General features: G+C 39.7%; 1 protein-coding gene across 8 annotated transcripts in view; it reads left to right on the top strand.

Annotated features, from left to right (window-relative positions):
* The window catches only part of LOC117603209 (uncharacterized), a 38,301-nt gene that overhangs the window by 17,079 nt on the left and 4,157 nt on the right, over positions 1–17,065 (top strand). For 6 of the 8 annotated variants that reach the window (XM_076688052.1, XM_034322121.2, XM_034322119.2 and 3 more), the window contains 6 exons: positions 12,091–12,479; positions 14,081–14,429; positions 14,508–14,851; positions 14,933–15,308; positions 15,945–16,197; positions 16,273–16,458. In XM_076688052.1, coding sequence (XP_076544167.1) covers positions 12,091–12,479; positions 14,081–14,429; positions 14,508–14,851; positions 14,933–15,308; positions 15,945–16,197; positions 16,273–16,458 — 1,897 coding nt within the window. The remainder of the gene's footprint in view (positions 1–12,090; positions 12,480–14,080; positions 14,430–14,507; positions 14,852–14,932; positions 15,309–15,944; positions 16,198–16,272; positions 16,459–17,065) is intronic. The other 2 variants (XM_034322125.2, XM_034322123.2) reach the window with 2 other exon arrangements.

Genomic DNA, 17,065 nt, shown 5'->3' with positions numbered 1-17,065 from the left:
TTAGAACCGGAGATAAGAAGCTTTGAGTGGAGAGAAATTCCAGAAAAATCACGTTTGAGTATATAACTTAAGAGGGGTGAAAGTTAGATGTATCCCAATGCTTTCATTTAAAACAAAATAATGCAAATCGGGCGGATAGAACTTCCGGACGAACTCTGAATAGAATTAATAAATTTGTTTAATATATAGATTAGTTGTAAAATAAAGGCATGCTTTATTTCAAAAATTCCCAAAATATGCCTTTTTCCGAATAAACAGTATTTTTTCTATCCACGAATAAACAGTAACGAAAACTGGAAAAGCGTTTTACTCGAAACAGCATTTTCAAAATCGGTGGGCACTCTAGCTCCGTCAATTTTCAATCAATCTACTTGAATCTTTTTGTAATTTAATCGTCACATACTTTTTTCAGTGAAATACCTTGGATTTTTCATAATATTGATATTTCGATTTTCTTTATAACTTTAAATAACGAGATTTTTGGTTGTAAATTTATGTTTTACTTTAAATCGATGCCATTTTATTAAAAACTCGGAATAGAATTCATAAATTTTTTTAATATATAGATTAGTCGTAAAATAAAGGCATGCTTTATTCCAAAAATTCTCAAAATATGCCTATTTTTTCTTGCTCTAGTGCGGCTTAACCCTTTAAGAGCGAATTCACCGCGATGTCCTCGATGCTCGTATCGTCGCGAATCACGCACGACGTACACGGGTCCCCTCGTGTTCTCTCGACAGATAACACAGTTCCTCGCCTGTTACACTCTATTTATAGGCAATTTTCAATTCCCGCGACAAGCTATTGTTACTCACGCTCGTGGCAAGAGTTATCGCGTCGAGCATGCTAGCGGAAATTCTGTATCGAGGTGAAAGTCTGCCGAGCGAATTCCCCATCATCTCTGCTTCGTTTTCACGTCTCGTTGCATTTTCGAAAGCTACAGGTGACGAATCAATTTTAGTGCCTTTCCTGTCGGTCGCGATTTCAATCTGAAAGCCTCGCGTCGATGTAAGAATTCGGGAAAGAAATTAACAGCTTCGTCCTTTGAGAATTTTTACCGGGGATACCATCTGCGATTTTCAATGTTACTATTCGCATTCGCGTCGCCCGATCGAGATTATTATTCCTGTCACGCGGTGAAACAATGCTTGCGATTTCCGCGCACCGCCTCGTTAGAATCGTTTAGGAGGCGTTGACGAACGCCTCGATGCGTTCTCTCGCTGATATTATATTCGAAAGTTTTAACAATTTATCGGTGTACCAGGTGTGCTGATCTGATTCTAATTAAAGGGTAACCACTGCTTTGACCGCTTCAAAATTTCGAAATTTCTTTTTCGCTTAAAGTATCAATGCTATTAATGCAGAAGGATTGCTTTATGGGCGTGGAATCGCAGATTAAAGGTAACTTCCATTTCAATCGTTTCTATTCACGAATAAACAGTAACGAAAATATTACAAGCGTTTTACTCGAAAATTTTCAGAATCGGTGGGCACTCTAGCTCCGTCAATTTTTAATCAATCTACTTGAATCTTTTTGTAATTTAATTTGTCACATATTTTTTTTTTTTTTTAAATATTGATATTTCGATTTTCTGTGTAACTTTAAATAACGAAAATTTATGTTTTACTTTAAATCGATGCCATTTTTAGTAAAAATGAATATTTTTGAAAACGGCTACGTGTTTCACTTGCGTTTGGACTAAAAAATCTAATTTTGTTCTTTCATTGTTCTAAGTCACATTTAGATTGAGTTATCGTGCCCACTATTTGACTCTTTTTTCGAAGTCGCCATTTTTCATATATCAACAAAAAAAAAAACGATTTCTACTTTAATATATGCATAATAAATTAGTATAATTAGATTTTCATAAACACTACATTTCTTTAAAAAAAATTCCCGAAAAAGCCTTAAATTTTGAAGCGGTCAAAGTTGTGTTACAGAGTGATATTTTTGAACAACTGTGATCGACACGTTGCATCGATTGTGCCCGGTATTTACCTTCTTTCAATCATTAAACGTAAGAATATTTGTCCGATCGCTAATTCTTCAGGTATGAAAATATAACAGAAATCAACCCTTATTCGCTCGTTTCCTCTCGATCGTCGTTCACCGTTCGATGAAGAAACAAAAGCGCGTTCTTTCCGGCACGCTGGAGCCAACAGGAATCGATTAACCGCTGGCGTTTCCAATCGTACGCGGGAAAGAATGGAAAAAAAGCGGTTCTGAAAGCAGTAAGAGAACGGCGTTCTCCTAATTTAGCTGACACAATTTTTCTCGGCCTGGTCGTCGCGACGCTGCACGCCGCGTTTCCCTTTTGGTAGCCGTCGTCGCGGCTCGGAGAAGGGGACGTTCGCGTACAGGCAGAGAGTATGGTTCAAATGTCACTCTGGTTTATTTTCGTTTATATATAGAAACGAGAGAGTTCAGCCGGTGTCACTTACCCCTGGCTACCGCGACACTCGGCCTCCCTATCACGATTTTCGAAAAAGAAGCACCGTACTCTGGAGACCCATCATCTCCAGCGAGTGGCGAGAGCTTCGTCTGTCGTTTGCATCGCTTTAACCCTTTTCGCTTCATTTATTTTCCGCTGGCATCCACGTCGCGGCTCCGCCCGCTCTCATAAATAAAAACTTGGAGAATTTGAAGTAATAATTGATGTATTATTTTTTGGTCATCAATCTCTATCATATCAATCACGATCGCACACGAATAGGCAGAATTCAATGCGATAGTTTCGACAGTTTTTCGAAAATATCTGAAAAACCAAGGCTGAGGAAAAAGTTGTTCAAAATATTGATTTCTACAACATATTTAAAAATCATCAGAATCGGAGGTGCCATCTGTAATCTAAATAATTACCTTCATCCCTGAATCTAGATTTGGGTCTTTAGAAGTTGATTAGAACAAAATCCTGAATTATGTTTTTAATCATTTGTATGGGTGATCTTCGTAAGCAGAGACCAAGTCGATATCTCATCGGGCCTAAGAGGTATTAACGAATCCGTATAAATAGATTTTAACCCTTTTTACCCTCTTAAGGGTCGAATTTCTAAAAATCCCTTCTTGGTGGGTGCTTACGCCATGAGAGGAATACATTACATTACATTACATTTTCATAACTGCGTTTAAAGTATTAAAGTATTCTCCACAGAATTTATAGGATTTGAATAAATTCTATCTTTTAAATAACCCCATAAAAAAAAGTCAAGGGGACTTAAGTCGGGTGAACGGGCTGGCCAACGTATTGATGCATGAAAACAATAAAAAAACGTTATCAGAAAATGGAGAAGCGTTTGAGCATTTTCTTTAATAAAGATACTTTTCGAAAATATCTCGAGAACTAATAATTTTTTTGCCATGGTACCCTAATAATTTTTTACGTAGAACGAACAGAACAATCGATCTGTGCAACAAAAAATATGCATTTCCATTTACAGAAATGGTGCAACTGTTAATTGCACATGCACTGTTGCACTTAAATAAAATCTGAGGGCCTACGAATGTAGTTATTTTTCTTCTTGGAAATTTTTTCGTATATGCATTTATAACGGAGTTGTGACCTGAAACAATTGCGTGGACCACCCTGTAGATAGATTTGGAGTACCATTTGACTTATTTGAAGCTAGTGCAGCTAGCACCATGGCGTTTCTTTCGAGGAAGGAAATGGTACAGGATGTTTCGAAAGTAACTACATTTTGCAAGATAACAGAAATTATAGCGACGTAGCTTTTGTGCCTAGGAAGAGGCATTGTGCTCGAAACCGGAAGATTGTCTTAATGCCGGCATTTAAACGGTGTCGCGGTGGCAGTGGCTCTCTATTTTAGGCTCGTCTCCCCTCGGTTTACCGTTCATTTCGTAACTGAATATACTTTGCGACCACGGGGTTAGGGTAGAATTACCTAGTACATGATCTTGCATCCGCATCCTCTTCTGTGACACTCGTCTGCGTTACTAAAATCGTTGTGTCCCACGCGAAGATTGATAACTGTGGTTTTATCGAGTACAAGTACGAGATCGTTAACCTGCGGTTTATTTTACTCTGGGCGACGCACAGTGTGTTAAAACAGTCATCTGACCGCGGAAAACTTAAATTTTTATAATATTCTGTTTTTTTAAGTTTCTAAATTAGTAATCATCCTTAATTAAGATGTTATTTATCTATAAAAAGTATTTATATATACAGAAGTCTGACTTTTCTATTGTCTTTAAGAATAATATTTTACGGTTAATGTTATTCCTTCTCGTAGACAGTTGTATCAATAATTATTTGCTTTGTGTGTAAGAGGTATTGTATAGAAAGGTGCATACTTCATTTTTGTAGTTCAAGGTTTTAGAAGAATTTGACGACTTTGCACTAAAAGGAAGCCAGTTTTTAATTGCACGTATTTTGATTTTTCATGTTTTAGGAATAGGAATCGTTTTGGATTAGTCAAACTTTTGCTATTATCGTGTAGTTTAGGTTCAATTCTTTAATTACTATAAAAATCAAGTGCTACGTTTCGAAACTTTCTTAATAATTTCAATTTCAATTTCGCGGACGCTTTGTTTGGAAAATGGATGGAAGACTTATTACACATGCTTCTGATATTTTAAGTAATTTAAAAGGAAAAAAAATGGACAATTTCCCGAAGAAATGTTAGCTTTATTAAAAAATGTAAATATCTAGAACAGTTCCTGTACTTCCAATCATTCTAATTAATTTATATAGTTCGGTATTTTGATCATTATATTATTATTTTATTATTATTCTCGTATTAATGTAAAGGATATAAACAATTTATTTTTCATTTAAAATATTTCAAATAAAAGTGTTAACTGTTAATAAACTTACTTATCCTTAGTAATTTCTACTCTTTTAAATTAAAGAATAGGTTTTCGCGTTCAGACGTCTGTTTTAACACACTGTGTGACGTATATGTACGTCAATTGATCATTTATTCTTCACGATCGATTTGCATCGCATCAATCTGATGACGATTGAACTTTTTACGCAATTAGAATGTTGTCGACGAGCATTCGGTCACGGTGATTTGATCGTAATGACTCGCAATTAGATGGAATTCATTGGATCTTGCCGCGTGTATGGCTGTGCATTGTATCTGCGGAATAATAGACCCCTATTGTTCCTTGGTAACAGGCACGCGAACAAGCAGTACACGAATCTCTGCGACATTGTATGCCGTATGCTGACACCTGTGAATTTGCAAAATCTCATGTAACCGTTCACTCAGCACAGAAATGGTAGAAATAAAAATTCCCTTGCCGTCTGACGCTGCACAAAATTTCAGGATACTTTATCAGTTAATTGCTTAGCACGTTAAATACCATAGGGGTCATCGGTGACCGACCTGGCAAATTACACATGCCTGAATAATTAATGCTTAATCATCAGGAGACAGAAAAATCCGTTCCCAGCAGGAAATAGAATTTTCCGTTTTTAATAATCTATATTTTATTTATTATTATTTTATTTTTTAATCAAACGAATAGCTTGATTCTGCAATCAAAGGCGAGCAAAAGTAAAAAAGAATACCATTAAATTTTTTCTAATTGTAAATGCACAAAATCACCCGCGTTACGTAAGTGTGCGCGCAATTCTGCAGATTGAATGTTAAGAGAAAGTAATAGAAAGACGTTATTCTAAATAATATTGCTATTGTGCAAATAATTTAAAATAGCAAATAGAAATCTTGAAATTTGAAAATTAATTATTCCTATTTTTAATAATTTTAACACCTTGTCTACCTGAATTTTTATGGCATTATTCTTTACCCGTTTTTATTTTGCAAATAGTCATTTTACGACGTACATCACAGAAGCTCTTGCAGGTAGTGCTATCAGCAGGCTATATAATTGTCATAAATTAGTAGCTTATCGATACTTAATTTAGTGGACGTCAAACGACCTGTTATCACCTTTTCCGTATACCATTAAAATGATAATTTTCTTTTCCCATTTGTAACAATCATCGAATCCCTTAAGCTACCTTCTATCGAGGGGTAATGCAATCTGTATCGTTTTCAACCATCAACTTCGACAAGAGTTTCTACGAAACATTGGAGTAGCATAATGTTTCAGTACTGCTTGCCAGCACGTTTGTTGCGGTCGGTTTTCAACAGCAAAACACGTTGCTAAACGCTGAGCTTAAGATAGCTTATCGCGTTTGCGAGTCGAATCATTACTTGACCGCAATGAGATAAAGATCAGGTGTTTCAACTTTATGTGTACGCTATTCCTCTAAGAAAAATAGTATTTACACTCTCCTATTACTATTTCATTCATTTTGCGTCCCTGAATGAAGATTCATGATTTTTCCATTTGTTTGCCAAGTCTAATGCATTTGCACTCTTCACCGATCGACAATGCGATCTCACACGTTCGAGGGTCTGCTTCAAATAATTTTCCACCCGTCCAGCTGCGCCCTTAGAATGGAACGAGCGCACCATATTGCATTTGAATTCATAGCTGCACTTTCTGCATTCCCAGACGGCAGCTCTTGTTTCACGCTAGTCATGCGTGCGTGCTGACTTTATTTATGTCGTTCTCGGTGACTTTTTCGCCGACCGGGATACATTCGTTCCAAAATCAACCGCAAACCATCTGTACGTTAGGTACAAGGAATTTTTATGCGCGCCTTCGGGAGATTGATCGCTCGAGACGAGGTACAGAGATGAACTTTGATCTCATTAGAATGGAAAGTTTAACGATGATCGATGGATCCTTCAGTCGCCTTTGAATCGATCTACCTACCCTATCGCTCGTCTATTTCGGTGAATCCTAAATCCCTGTCCGTGATTGACGAGCTGGTTAATTGAAACTGACAAGCTGCACCGGTCGTGGTTAGGGAAAGAATTAGGGTGTTGCGTTCGCACCACTCGTTTGGGAAATGTCATGGCTGAATGTTTCTTCAGAACTGGTAAATATTTCTGTCGCAATCAGAAATACAAACGCGTCGTTGCTTACGTGGTCAATAAAATTAGAATACTTTAAATGCAATTTTATTTCATGGTCGTTGTCGTTCCATAAACAAGAGGATCGGGTAGAAATATTCATACGATTTATTAAATCGAGAAGTTTCACGAGAATTCGCAACAAAATATCCGAGGAGTTTTCCTTGAGAGGTTTCTGAACAGCGAACACAAGTTAGAAAACGTGGAAGACGATTACACGGATTGACAGCGTGTTAAATAGCGTCTTCGAGAAAGCTTGAAGGGGTTATTAACCCTTCGAACTACTTTAGCGATACTTTGCCGCTCTTCCGAACGTGAAATTGAAAATACAAGCCGCTTCCGACGCGAGAGTTTCAGTGGAAACGGTACGCGTGCCAGACACGTGTTCGAGCCACTAACCCCGGATTTTTCTACCCCTCTTCCGTAGCACGCGTGTGCTCCTTACCAACTGTTCAACATTGGAAATCTCTTTGTCCATATTTTACTTTCAATTTTATGAAAAGGAAGCAAACATGATGAATAGGTACACGGTATTTTAGAATGCTTTAAAGTAAGTCTACCTTTGGATCTTCTATTTTTATTTTTGGTTTTTTGGTGAACATGTTTGAGGGTGACAATAGTCAAATCAGTCACAATTCAGACTTATAAAACTGAGATTTTCTAAGGAATCAGGTTATCAATTTTACAATAATAATATGGGATAATGAAAAAATTTCACAATATTCCATATTATCCTGGGTTTCAAAAATTAAAGTAGTCAATGCAAGTGCAAACTCGAGTTAATTCGTGACTGGTCAACAATGTGTTAATAGGATTTTTGATTGTCAGCTGTTGAAGAAAAACTAATTAATAACTTTTTGATTATTTCAAATTCACATATCACTCAGTTGAAATAATGAAAGTTGGATGTACTTTAATTAAGAGGAAATTGAAAAGAAAGGTTACACCTTTTATTCTTTAGTTATTGTTAATTATAAGGTAGTAGTGCTTATCTGTTTTATTTATGGCCGGTGAATGTGACATAATCCTACGTCATTTCAAATTCTTTAGCTGAATACGGACAAAGTAGTCCTAAATTTAATATGCATTTGTAATATTTTTTTTTTAATTTGGAGCAACAAATAACTAGGATGACTTGGCTGGTGAATGGGGATAGTTAAGCTTTTTTTCAGTTTCAAACAAGGATAAAATTAAATGATATTCTAATTTATTAATCAAATAAGAATTTTTAACAGAATAGGGTTTAAAAATATTTAAAAAAGATGGAACGGTAAAATGTAATCAATATCCACTGTGCCAGTAAATGAACACTTTGTACCCAGTGAATAAAATACTACATTATTTTCCAAACACCGTGGATGAAACGCATTGACCATATATTCAGAAAATGTTTTTGAAACCATCCACCTATTTTCGGAGCAAAAGTGGCACTACCCGAAGCCACGAAAGAAAATAATAAAGAAATTACTAAAAGTTTCATAGATTCAAAAAACATTGTTGTCATCGTTATCTAAATAAACTTTCCTTTCCTTTTTGAATTTAAAATCATTGTTTCTAATAAAACAGTATTTTTGTTATACACGAAAACAGTAAATTTGTTTATTTACTGGTTAAGTCACCCTATGTTGAGGGTTTTTTAATACTTTTGCGATCAGAGAAATAGTCCTACGTCATTTCAAATTCTTTATCTGAATACGGGCTGCGTAGTCCTAAATATAACATGCATTTGTAATATTTAATTTTTTTAAATTTTGAATCACACCGAGAAACAATATTCCTATAATCACGAACCTACAAATAGTAAAATCTAGCTGTACTCAGCTGCAGACTTTTCGAAATTATATGCGGTATTTATTTAAACGTTCAGCCAGCTATCCCCGGTCGCGAAAGTGTTAAGAGAAAGGAGAAGGGTTGAAGCAATCCGAAATCCGTGTTGCGAAGGAATGGTAGCAGTTGGAGGACCGGTGAAAAGGGGCAAATGTAGGAGAGAGGGCGCAGAGGAAGCGACTCGCGTGCTTTCGTGTGTGGTTTTTTGAGTGTTCCCAAAATATCCTGGTGCCGAGGGGAAAGATAAAGAGGGAGGAAAGAGAGTGCGTTAGAGCAGTAGAAGAGAGAGATGAGATGGGAATGCCAGTCTTCGGTAACTAGTCATCCTAGCAACGTGCCTTCGCGAGTTCTTACCGGTGACAAAGGTCGTCGCTAAAGACTTTAAAATTAAGAAAAAAAGAAGGCAGCTGTGCTCTTTGCAAAAGCATTTGAATTTCCAAGTGGGTGTACTCTTCGAGCAATGTAAAATATTCCCGAGAGATTCCTGAAGAATGCTCCAACGCGAGAAAGTGGTTTTCAGAACGTTTTAGCTCGCCACGTTTCATCGCTCCGTTTCGTGTTTGCGTTCACGGTTAAACGACAGGTGATAAATGGCCGATTTCACGGTGATCGAGGCATTTCAAAGCAGCTAGAATCGATACCGGGACAGAAACGCGAGTAATCCTGCTCCAATATCATCCCGAGCGTAATATTCGAAGTCGATCGAGGAGGGCACAGTCGATGATCGTCGATCACTATCGAAAGTGTCTCCAAAGATGCCTCTGAAAATTGAAAGTGGCACGTACACGGTGAATCCCGTGGCTAAAAAGAACGTCTCAAAGTTTCTGCTTTGGAAGAATTGGCGTAGGAGGTACGGATAAATCATTTTTCTTTAAACTTTTGCGATTTCGAAGTGTATCTTTTCCTCATTTGCATCTCTCTTTTATTTAACGAGACGTTTACCATAACTCAATTTATTCTAACGAGTTCTCGTGACTCGGAGACTGGTCCCAACAAGAGTTTCACTGTTTGCATTAAAGGCATCGTTAAAATGTCGCGACATCTCTTCATTTTCCCTACTCCCTCGAAGCAGTTGCGTAAATCTTGCTCTTTAACGATTTCACCGAGAATTAGTTGATAATGTTCGCCTCGAGAGATTCTTCTGACTCCTTGACATTTTCTACAGACCCTGTCTATTCGTTCCCAACTCGTATGCGTTCACATTCATCATCAACGCAGTCGCGATCAAGCATGATTCGATCACCTTGCACTATCTCGGCATATTTCAGCTTTCGCTGCACGGCACACATGCAACGACCTCTTAACACTTTGACTACCACTCTGGTCCAACTTCTGGTAATTCACTGTTAAGGGTGAGAATCAACCCCCTGAAAATATCCACCCAAATCTTCTAGAAAAATTGTGACTGGTCTTCTATGATATCCGCCTGTACAACTAACAGTCTTGTCTCATTAACAAAATTGAAAATCGAAAATTGTAAATTGTACGTGAATGTGTATGTCCTGTACGGAAACTGCAACCGCACACGATGTGAAGCACTCAATTAATCCACGTGTCACGCGAGGCCTAATTAACACGAAACAAAAAGCGATTCATTGTACAGTAGCGATTTCTTGTTTCGCACAATCTATCATCTCACCGTCCCTTTAGTAGAGGTGTGCGAGTATTCGAATTTCGAGTCAAACAATGATCGGTCGCTCGAGCCGAGCCGAGCGCTTGAATTTGCCGAATTACTCGAAATCGATCAACTACTCGAAACAAAAGCGAGCTACTCGAAAAAATCGAACTAATCGAATATTCGAGCTGAAAATTCATCTTCAAGTAATTCAAAATTTCGAGTAGTTCGATTTTTTCGAGTAGCTCACTTTTGTTTCAAACAGTTCGCCGATTTCGAGTAATTTGGCAAATTCAAGCGCTCGGCTCGGCTCGAACAATCGAAGCGAGTTCAGCTCGGCTTGTAAATTACGAGTACTCGAATTTCGAGTCAAACGATCGGTCAGTCGAGCCGAGCCGAGCGCTTGAATTTGCCGAATTACTCGAAATCGACCAACTGTTTGAAACAAAATCGAACTACTCGAATATTCGAGCTGAAAATTCATCTTCCAGTAAATCGAAGATTCGAGTAGTTCGATTTTGTTTCAAGCAGTTCGTCGATTTCGAGTAATTCGGCAAATTCAATCGCTCGGCTCGGCTCGAACAATCGAAGCGAGTTCAGTCCGGCTTGTGAATTACGAGTACTCGCACACCTCTACCCTTTAGTGCATGCGATTCTTCAAAGCGAATCGTACGCGAATCACTTTGAGAGTATTGTATCGATGAATTCTCAAAACTTTCAGCGTGATTCGCGTTCTCGAGCGATACGCACCAGCTTGCACTGCCTCGCGATTGTGCACTTAGCCGACACGGTTCTGTAATCAGCGTGCAAATAGCGTCGGGTTAATTCGAGCGAAATAATGAAGTTGGTAATTAGAAAACGATTGCAAGGAACGATACACCGGGCAGAGCTTCGAGTCTTGTTCGCTATTTGCAGGCACGTGAATATGCGTTGTAATAAAAAGTAGACTTTATGTTAAGAGAAGAAAACGTGGAAGCTCGTGCTGTATACTAACAGCAGCGTCGATTTATTACGTCCGTCTCGTCTGCGTTCTGCCACCGGTCGAATCGTAAAATTAGATCCCAACGGGATCAGTTCGCCTGTCGGTTATTTGCTTTTCAAAGTCCCGGGACCGATTTTATTCCCTGATTCGCGTCGATAAAATTCGTTTACTTAGTCAACCGAGAAAAATGATGGAGCATAAATTTTCGTTAAATAATCGAGCGATCGTTTCGTTCAAATTTTAGATTCATCGCGGTGAAACGAAGCATGAAACAATCATTCCGGATCACTTTTACGAGATCTAACTCGTTTTAATCGCGATTCGATGATGTTGAAGTCGAAGTTCCCGAGTTAATGATCGCTTTATCGTTAATTAAAAGGTACGGTGAAAGTAGAGATTGATTCGCTTACAAAGTAGCGCCAGCTTCCACCTAGTATTACCGATGCTCTGGAACTGTTAAAAGAAATTGATTCCGCCTATTGATTCGGTTCCCAACAAAACAGCTGGAACGACTCGAACTGGATGATAATTCGTTCCGCTTTCTCGTGGCATTGATAATTTACCCGTTGGAAAATACAGAAAATTGCTCGTTCGATAATTGCCAATCAATAGGTCGTGATTTATGGTTGTAACATCAAAATTTATAGGCTGAAGGAATCGAGTTCCAGAGCATCGAAGCATTAAATGAAAATGATTTTTAATTATGCGAAAAAAGAGATGGGAAAGGAAAAAGAAATGAGATCGCGGGACAAAACGAAACGAAACGAAAAATCAACAGTGTGCACGAGGATCGCGGGGAGGAAGATCGTGGACGAGCTAGCGGACAAACACGCGGCGGTGGCGGCGAGGTAGCGGGCTTGGAGGACATTGGCGATTGCTGCGCCGCGACGCTGACGCCGTCGGTCCCCGGCACCGGCGGCATCAGGTCGAATCGCCGCACAAGGCCGGTCTCCCTTGCGGTTCAACCTCTTAATTACCGTCGTCTCGATCCGGACCCGAAAATCCCAACCGGCGTCGTCATCAGACATCATCCTAACATGACTAGCCAGGAGAGCATCGGCAGCTGCAGTCTGGACGTCGACCAATCCGCGTCCGACCGATCAGGTTGGCTATCTCGATGTCTACCGTTTTGCCCCGGCTATAATCTGTTCTCTATGCTTTTTGCCGCGAATAGATAATAAGAAACTAAACGCTAATTAGCTCTAGGATCTAGTAATCGAAAGGGATACAGTTCTCTGTTTCATCGCCCCCAAAATAGAACAATATATACAGTGTGTTAAAAAATTCCCTGAAGACCTCTACACCGTTAAATAGATCACGAAAAATCGAAGCGAAAAGTTCTCTAGCATTTTTCGATGGGATCAGTAGTTTAGCCACATTTCGTTGTTGAAAATTGACCAATCAGCGCGCAGTTCGAGTGGCAAGACTCGCGGAGTAGGGGACTAGCCTTTCTCTGCCGCCACTGAGCTACGCCGAGAGTCGAGAGCCGAGCCACTCCTACTCATTCAAGCTGCGCGCTGGTTGGTCAATTTTCAACAACGAAATGTGGCTAAACTACTGATCCCATCGAAAAATGCTATAGAACTTTTCGCTTCGATTTTTCGTGATCTATTCAACGGTGTAGAGGTCTTCAGGGAATTTTTTAACACCCTGTATAAATTCTGAAAGGTCTCGACGAATCCGGTCGAATGAGCCTAATCTCAGGTTGCGCAAATGAAAAAATTAACCTAACCTAACCTAATTAAATCGAAAGAGAAAATGCGATTGAGCTTTAGGTCTTGGAAAGAAACTGGTGTTTTTTTTTTTTTTTGCTTCTCGGAGATTCGAACTTCCGCGAATGCCTTAACCTATGCGCCACTCGACCGCTATTATAAATAGGAGCTTTAAACTTCCTTTTAAGTAAAAAATGCAAAAATTTAACCTCTTACATCTTTTTCATTATTCGTTCATTATTCGAGATCTATCAGGGGATAGATCCTAATTTTGGTTCTACGGGCGGTGAAACATGGAACTGCAGCCATCGAAAGATGTCAACTGCAACTTTAACCTTCTTTTTTAGTTAGAACTCGTAAAGTTAAGGTTAAGAGTAGGAATGCCGAGGTCGTCGTTGACCTTCCACTTGGACGAATTTTAGCCGGGACGATCTTGGAACGTTCAAGGTCACCAGTTCCCTCCACCGTTTCTGTGGAACGTTTCTTTTTGCTCCGGTCTCGGTGCCGATCGAATTTAGATCGTCGACGAGTGCAGCAAGTGCAGGGCACGGTTTCTTTTCTATCCTCGGTGCCAAGAAGACCAGAGGAGATGCAGAGAGAGGCGATCTTCTCTTTTGCTCCGCCACTCGGCCAGCCTCTTGCCATTCCAGGGTTATTCCTGTGTCGGGTTTCGAACGGGCACGTTTCAAACTTTCTAACGTATCGTCCTCTAACACTCTAGCCGGTTCGATTATTCTCCGGGAACACGGTTTCGTTCCGTGAAGCTTTCTGGTTAACCTTATTCATGGGATTCGTGCTTAAGTGTATCCGTTTCGATCCGTGAGTGCGGCATACGACGACGCGAAGGTTGCAGTCAACATTGCGTGCTTTTCAAATTTCCATATCACAGGCTAGCGCTCTTTCTCGTGCATAAATTTAGGGACGCGAGAAACAGGGTCAGTCGGAATGTAGGACGAAAGCCGAGTGCTTTCAATAGAAGCTTCTAATTTCCAGAGAACACTGTAGATAGCATCTCGAAGAAGACGTTGCACAGTTTGAACTTGTCTTGCAACGGTGATTCGGTATCCTCGCCAGGCAATCTAACGAACGGAAGCAGCGAAACGCTGCAGAAATCCCATCTGAGCCCGGATGAGAAGTTGAACGTCAGCAATGGTCATCGAGACAGCCCAGAGCCAGAGCAGCTGACAGTGAAGAAACCGAGTTACTTGGGCCTAGCTTGCAGCATCAGCGGTTATTCGGGGATCAACAGATACGACAGCAAGTTGAGGGAAGGGTTTCGATCGAGGGACAGTAGCCCTGGGACCAGGCTGATCGACAGAGACACCAGTCCAGCAGGTTTTAGGTAAAAATTTCCTCTTCGACTTATTTTCATCTGAAAGGTGAAAATTTGTCAGACTCGATTAAAAATATTCATTTGCAGGTCGAACGAACACCTGAACGTGCCAGCGCACCCTTATCCGCCTAAGAGTCAATCGATCTCACCCTTAGCGATGGAGAGGCAAAACGGTTTCTCGAATGGCTTGAAGGAGGAGTGCAAACTGGAGACGTACAGAGAATCCAGAAGTTCGATCAGCATATGTCAAGGGTATTCCGAAGTCGACAAGGGTGTGATGCATTCGACGTTCACCGAAGTCAGCCCCATTCGACCCAACACCCCAACGAAACGCACCCCTGGAGCGTCGCAGATCCTGTCTTGTAGCCAACAAAATAAATCATTCTCCTCGCGTTTCTCGGCTTCGTCGCCGAAACAAGTTGCGTCTAATCGTGAGTAGCCTAGTAATATCGCGGCGGCCTTTAACCTGTTAATCAGCCGTCTTTCTCAACACCTTTCTCTCTTAATTACAGTATCGAACGCTTCGTTCAGCGATACGAGCATATTGAACGGCTCGAATGTCGAGGTAGAGAACCAAGTATTGAACAACAGTTCGAGCAGCGAGAAATCGTTCATTCAGCAACGAGTGGAACGGCTTTACGGACCTGGGGCACTCGCCCAGGGTTTCTTCTACAAACGCAGCACCAGCAGGCTGAACACCAGCGAGAATAGTTTCAATAATTCCGGCAACAACAACGACGCGACGGCGGACAATGCGAATACGGAGGAATCTTTGAAGAATCTACCAGTGTTGAGACACTTGAGACCCGAATTTCGGGCCCAGCTTCCGGTGGTCAGCCCAAGAAGACCCACTGATGGTTCTGAACAAGTTCTGAAACCTCTCCAAAGGTATGTACTCGAAGATACTGTTAATAACAATGTTAAAGGGTTAGACTACTCTAGAGCGAGAAAAAATAGGCATATTTTGGGAATTTTTGGAATAAATCCAAATTGCAAGCAAACTTTAAAAATTAATTTTTGTATAGTGATCCAAGTCAAAATGCTCTTTTTTGTAGGGCTAAAGGGCAAGACCAGCAACTCCTGCAATTTCTAACTTAGGATAAAATACCAAAATATTTTTGATTATATATGAGAACAGCTACCAAACTACGTAGGATTGTTTTGATATATTGATTTTTGCAAAAATGGTGTATTTTCTAAGAGAAAGTGTAAAATTTCAAGAAAAAATCGCCAGAAAATTATTTATAACAAAAGAACTGTGCAATATAATGAAAAAATCCTGCGTAGTTTTGAATATATTGTTAAATTTTCAAATCGATTGGCGATCTGTTTGCTGGCCGGGAGGTGCTGCGCCAGAATTCGAAATTATTTTTCCCACCCATAATCTTTTGCCATATCATTTTTAAGACATTAAAGCACCTTTTAAGCAAATAGAAAAAATTTTCGATTTTTTCAAAATTCTAGAGAGGCCTTATCCCTTAAAGTGAGATGATGGTACAGTTACGGTTGTTTTCTGCTTCACAGGGTAACGCCGGTGTCACGGAAAGTCGAGCAGAAAGCAAAAATACCAACGGCTTCGAATTTAGACGGAAATATCGCGGAGAGCGGCGCACAGAAGCTTAATTCTAGCGTGACCAGCATCCCAGACCAGCAGCCGGCTGCACCAAAAGTAGTCTTACCTGTCTTGGAACCGAGCGCTAGTTCGACGAACGTGGCGAAACAGGTTCAAGAGGCGGAGAAAACGGTCGAGGAGAAAAATGGACATTACTTTATGAAGGTACGCGTCGATAGAAAAATAAAGGAACGCGATAGGAAACGGTCTATTAACGTTCGAACGTGCGAATTGTTCCAGCTGTTGAAACAGGAGACGGACAGGCTTCTGTCGTTGGCTGCGTCGGCGGAAGCGGAGTTGGCCAGCGGCGATACCGTCGCACTTCCGGAAGAGGCAGCCGGAAAACTGCGCTCGGCTGCGGGCAAAGCCAGGTTACTGGCTTCCCAGAAAATGCAACAGTTCGAGGGATTGTGTCAGAAAAATATTGTAAGTCTTCGGGGCAGCGTTCTGCTAATAAGATTAACACTAGATTTACAGACATTGACTATATATCATTTTTTACTGAAATCCGTCTTTTTGACGGATATATTAAAATGCAATTTTTTTGTAAATTATTTATTTAAAATCTATAGATTTTTATTTATTGTTGTCTTCAATACATTTTTTACATGTAAACTCTATCTTGGATGTACACTTTTCGCATACATATTTGTTAAATTTATTTGTGTAGGATGTCCACTAGAACTCAGTGGGGCTGACCCCAGTCACCTGGGTTCTATATTTATAATTGTGAACAATTCATTCAAACTTATTTGCTCATGTATTTATTGCTAAACAGCCGTCATTTGCTTGCTGTTGTTTTTTCTTATTCATTGTTATTTCGCAATAATTGATCTATATAAATTGACGGATTTTCGTAAAAATAGGTATACAACATCGAGAAATAATAAAATATAGGTGTTCCAGAGAAAACGAGTGGAAATATATATATTTGCGTGTTCAGAATTTTTAAGCATAAAATCGAAAACCCATTAAATTGACGGATTCCGTAAATCTAGTGTTATCGATAGGCTGTTATCCAGGGAGTTAGACA

The sequence above is a fragment of the Osmia lignaria genome, chromosome 4 (genome assembly GCF_051020975.1).
Source record: "Osmia lignaria lignaria isolate PbOS001 chromosome 4, iyOsmLign1, whole genome shotgun sequence".
Taxonomy (NCBI): Eukaryota; Metazoa; Arthropoda; class Insecta; order Hymenoptera; family Megachilidae; genus Osmia; species Osmia lignaria.
This window is presented reverse-complemented; position numbering and strand designations above follow the sequence as displayed.